Source organism: Montipora foliosa, chromosome 4, assembly GCF_036669935.1.
Source record: "Montipora foliosa isolate CH-2021 chromosome 4, ASM3666993v2, whole genome shotgun sequence".
NCBI classification, from domain to species: Eukaryota; Metazoa; Cnidaria; class Anthozoa; order Scleractinia; family Acroporidae; genus Montipora; species Montipora foliosa.
In genome coordinates this window covers 23,150,599-23,155,598 of record NC_090872.1, presented here as the reverse complement: position 1 = coordinate 23,155,598, position 5,000 = coordinate 23,150,599, and the positions used below count along the sequence as shown (strand labels likewise).

The window sequence follows — 5,000 nt, the reverse complement described above, 5'->3', positions numbered from 1 at the left end:
TTGCATAAGCAGTTTATGTAGTGGTTAGATCGCTTGCAAAAAGCGGAATTAGCGCGGTTCATTTGCATAAGCAGTTTATGTAGTGGTTAGATCGCTTGCAAAAAGCGTGCTTACGTACTTGTAACGCGTATTTATTATTCGTTGCCACAACAAAGATGATAACGAATTTCCGAGACAACTCTGAATGTGGGTTTTTCCCCAGGGGCATTCCCCGAGCATCCGTGAACCAATCAGATTGCTCTACCCGACACGTGACCGATGTGGTTGAAGACTGACAGAGTATAAAATCCGCGGACTGTGTGAAAATAACAGAGGAACGTGCAAAAGCCAGAACAGTGCGATCAATTTTCTAACTCCATTCGACAGATTTGAGACAGCATGGTAGGTCCTAGTGCTGTTCATTAGCAATTAACTTTAAAAAGAAACATCGAGCGTGTGTAAAATACAGATAGTTACAAGCTTTCACTTTTCCCCAATTCCGTTTTTACTTTCACTTCTATTTTTCCCGGTTTTGTGTTCCATTTCGAATCACGTCAGGGTGATCGTCATTTTGATAATAACTTTCGATTCATAAGCAACAGGTTAGGTGCGAAAGTAATCCTGAAAATTATAGTAGTGTTCTAACCTTGTTAATTTTGCACTCTGCTTTAACTTTGCAGGACCACGAAGAAAGTGGCAACGTTAATGGCGGCGCTTCTCGAATCGAATCTCACGACACGAGCGAAGAACTGATTGCAAGTGCACGCGAAAATGCACCACAACAAACTCTGGAAAATCCCAACGAGGAAAAATCGCCAGAGACATCGTCAGAAGAGCCGCAAGTGTCTTCTGTTAGTGTGTCGTCAGAATTAGAAAGTAAATCTGTACGCACAGAAAGTAGCTTTCCCGACGATCCACGAAGCGCGTATGGTGATTTTCCACTTGGCCTGTACAATAGCACTTCACTCGAAGAATGCAATTTTTGTGGCAGTGAGCAACAGGTTGAAGATCTGATAAAGAAAACTCCATCGTTAAGTAAGTGTGTACTTAAAGTGTAATTTATTTTTCGGCTGTTTCTAAGTTTTCTCAAGTGACTTTTTGATATCAATCTTGCCCCTGTGTTGCAAAATGACTTGTGGCTGTTACTTTCGCACCTAACCTGTTCAAGTCATATTTATAGTCCTGTGGGACTGTACATTGAACGTAACAACTAAAATGCACGTATTATGATTATTTTTAACTACAAGATTATTCTAATCAATACGATTCGAAACGCCTTTATTAATTATAAGCCATGCAATATTCAATATTTTTATAATAACAATGTCCTCTGACCCTGGTAAAACGGAAACATAACGGAGACGGGTCTTTGTTTGGGAAAGAAACTGCCATAAAAAATATGGAAGACAGCAGTGACTGTTGTTGTTTGTTTCTGATGGTTTAAACCTTTCCTAGGTTATCAGATAGAATTTGAGGATTTTGAAACCTTGTTCTGTTTCAGATTCTTGCCATTTATTTGTACAAACTCCATCGACTGGATTGATGATCAGAATGTTTTTGTTTGAAAGAAGCTTCCCCGAAAGAAGAGAGAAGCACTTCACATTATATATTATCCCTGCCGAAGACTGTCAGGTGTGCACACGTTTCCAGTAATGTTCCATAATAATGCTACTATTTTAGCCGTAGATCATGAGTGCGCACACTTATATTAAAGCCACATTTATATATAGCAATCAAAGATGGATTGATTGTCTCTCGTAATGTAAATGAACAAAATGCGATAATCTTTAATTCATCACTCGGAACAATAACTGTTCTCAAGAACGCATTTCGGCTTTCTTAAGGAGGCATGCAACGATGTCACCTTTGTAACAGATTAAGTTTTTTATAATTGATTTTCTTATAATCGTAAATGATCAATGTACATAAACAATACAGCTCTTACATCGTGCTAGATTTGTGCATAACTTTTAATCACTTTATCATATTTTATGGTTTAAATTTTATGGTTTATGTAAACAGGTATTCCTTGTATTGCAACTGCATTTAAAAGGGACATTTCTTAAAATGAAATACAGTATATGTGTTGTCGTTCAATTTTTTCTTGGTTTATAATGTTTCAAAGCAGTTCTTAATTGTCTACTATTCATTATCAAAATCTGAAACAAACGAAGATAAAAATTGAACTGGTTTAAAACATTTTGAATCAGTTCAAACTACACAGGAAGTCTTAAATTCTTCTTGAATGTAGGTACAGATGTTTCATCGATATGCAGGGTTAACTTTACATTGAGTTCAACACTTTAAGCTTCTCAGTTTTAGCAATCTTTATTTCACGCATCATTATATGTATGGCCTGTTTAAGTTAGGACTTTGGAACGTATCTTTCTTATAATATTAGATTTGCCTCAAATTTGAAACTAAAGAATGGAGAAAGCAAGTATGCTTAGGGTACACAGTAGCTTCACTGTATATTTTGTTGAGGCTAAAAACCACAGTTTGGATGAAACAAAGATTTTACAAATGAAATAGTCAATCACAAGCATAAAATCATTCATAAAAATAATAGGGTTTGTATCTTTTTGCAATAATTTTTTTAATTTGTTTCATTTCATGCTTTGCATAAACAACACACAGTTTTGATAGTTTTTCCACCACAAAATTAAATAACAACACAGTATGAGACCAATCTCAGAGTAAAATAATATTTTGAGGTTGGATAATAAGATGAGGGTTGTTGTGTAGGACACCTATTTCAGCTTTTCCCCTAGTAATCAAACAAACGCAGAGACAGCATCTTACACTGGGAGGTGAAAAGTATGCTTCATGCCTTATCATAACTTAGGTCAATTTAATTTTAAAAAGAAAATGTCTATAGCTTGCTACTTAATCTTACCTTTTCAGTTGTTGTGAAAATTTTCTTTTTCCTGTCTCAGGCTTATAAAGAAATTCATCAACAAAACACACAGAGAGGAAATAGCAGGCAAATACCCTTTGCTGTTAATAACAGTCGAAGTAAAGAATTTCACACTTGTTTCCTGGAAAATGAACAGCAGATCACAGTTTCATTTGACATCGAAAACCAATATCAACAGAACTTTGTTGCAATGGATGATGATGACAGACGTCAATTTGTGAGTTGCGTCCAAATTTAGAAAAACTCTCATCACACTATTATGCAGATCATAAGCATTGCAGCTATGAATGCTACTTTAAAGTGGTATTACGACCAAAAAAAAAATTTGTTTTGCCTTTGGATTTCAAAACTATGTTAACTAAACACTAACTCACCCAAGTTTTAAGTTCTGATTTTAAAAAGACACCTGGTTATTTTAGCTGGAATTTTCTTATTTATTGGTCCCCCATTACTAACTTCAAAATCTTGAGAGAGCTGGGTCGAGGAGAAAATGACGTCAAACACTCACTAGTTTAAGAATGCAATGCGTGTGTACGGGGCCTAATTAATATGCAGCACGGGAGTTTTGGGCTTTCAGATTTTTCAACCCGTGTTTTGCATATATAATAAATTGCGTTTACACGCTGAAATTTTAAGCTAGTGAGTAAATGACATCATTTTCTCTAGATCCAAACCCAAGGTCCAGTCAGCCAGTTTTGAATGTGAGTAATGGCGGACCATGAAATCAAAAACTTACACTCAAAATAAACAGCCTTTGGATAAAACTCAAAGCTCAAAATTTTGCCAGTTAGGTGTTAAGCAAACACGCTTTCAAAATCAGAAGATAAAAAGGAAATGATTTTTTGATCACAGTACCACTTTAAGTCCTTTAACAGCAGTAAAATGGAAGGCTAAAAAATTGAAGGTTGATCGGCATTTGAACCCATATGACTTCTATGTTAGCACTGCAGCGATCTACCAGTTGACCTGTCAAGCCAACTGGGAGCTGGTCACTTTGTGAGTTCATGATAAAGCCTACAACACTTGCCAAAATTGACTGGGATTCTTTGCTGCATGCAGGCTTGGGTTGGGATGTCGAGGACAGTGCCTTCATTGTGAGTCACTTTCATTTTGGCATTGGCAAAAAGCAGCGACAGCAAGGTCACAGCAAAAGAGAGAAGAATTTATCAACTTACAGCAATTTACATCTAGAAATTCTGAAGCTAAAATGATGTGTTGTAAACTCAAGTCTGCGTTGAACTTTGTTCAAATAGCCTTCAAGCTCGGTCCTTGAAGCTAATTGGTTGGTAACCAGACAAATATTTTTGAAAGCCAGCAGAACGTTCTTTATTGTTGACTTGTTAAAAGCCTTCAGTAGCCACTGATACATAATTTATCAGCATAGCAATTATTGCTATGCTCTCCTTGCGAGCTGCCTTCTGTAATACCTTCACTAATTAACACAAGCCAAGCAGAATTTGGTATTACATCCTAAGTCACTCAGGATTCTTCCACTAACTTTCAAGGTGGACCAAAGATGTTTTCTCATTAATGTTCAATATTACCTTTGATGCCATTAAATTGTAAAAATAAATAAAATAAATAAAAATTCATATTTTGTTTTCCAGGTTTTCCGAGGCTTAACCATTCGATCTGAGAGTCAAAATAGATTGGAAAAGGGCGCCAAGTCAACTTTCCGAGTCCAGTGCATCGGTGAACCTGGAGCACTATGCCAGGAACAAGGCGTAATCACACTTACCATCAACTCACACTCATCCATGATTACCAAATTGTTTTTCTCCATTTCTACCTGGGTAAGCTAAACACAATGTTTTGATCGCTTTCCTCACGAAGGATTCCAGTGGTTGAAACATTTGAATTTAAAAAAAAAATTGTTTTGAGCCCGATTCTCCTAAATTCAGTGTCAGGTACGGGAGGGATGTTAGGGCCAATTTACACGGCACGATTTTTGGCGCATGCGACAACCTTTGATGCGACAGACCTGCGATATGACTTACGATTGTCGCTGCGTTTTACATGTAAAACATGTTTCAGAATGCTACGGCATTTTTTTCTGACGTACGCGACAAAGCTGAAGGCCTGTCGTAAACGACAAAAATCGTAC

General features: G+C 36.8%; 2 protein-coding genes across 3 annotated transcripts in view; one reads left to right on the top strand and one right to left on the bottom strand.

The window, feature by feature from the left end:
• LOC138000330 (uncharacterized) overlaps positions 1-5,000 on the bottom strand; it is a 21,000-nt gene that overhangs the window by 15,853 nt on the left and 147 nt on the right. The window contains exons 1-2 of one of the 2 annotated variants that reach the window (XM_068846652.1): positions 4,635-5,000; positions 2,876-3,017 (exon numbers count right to left, since the gene is read on the bottom strand). The exon at positions 4,635-5,000 is cut by the window's right edge and continues 147 nt beyond it. The gene's annotated coding sequence lies outside the window, so the exon portion shown is untranslated. Of the gene's footprint in view, positions 1-625; positions 752-2,875; positions 3,018-4,634 lie in introns of those variants that run through there. The other variant, XM_068846653.1, reaches the window with a different exon arrangement.
• Positions 299-5,000, top strand: part of LOC138000331 (uncharacterized) — a 6,353-nt gene continuing 1,651 nt past the window's right edge. Inside the window, exons 1-5 of the mRNA XM_068846654.1 lie at positions 299-381; positions 660-1,014; positions 1,481-1,611; positions 2,916-3,113; positions 4,504-4,689. Coding sequence (XP_068702755.1) covers positions 379-381; positions 660-1,014; positions 1,481-1,611; positions 2,916-3,113; positions 4,504-4,689 — 873 coding nt within the window. The 5' untranslated portion in view covers positions 299-378. The remainder of the gene's footprint in view (positions 382-659; positions 1,015-1,480; positions 1,612-2,915; positions 3,114-4,503; positions 4,690-5,000) is intronic.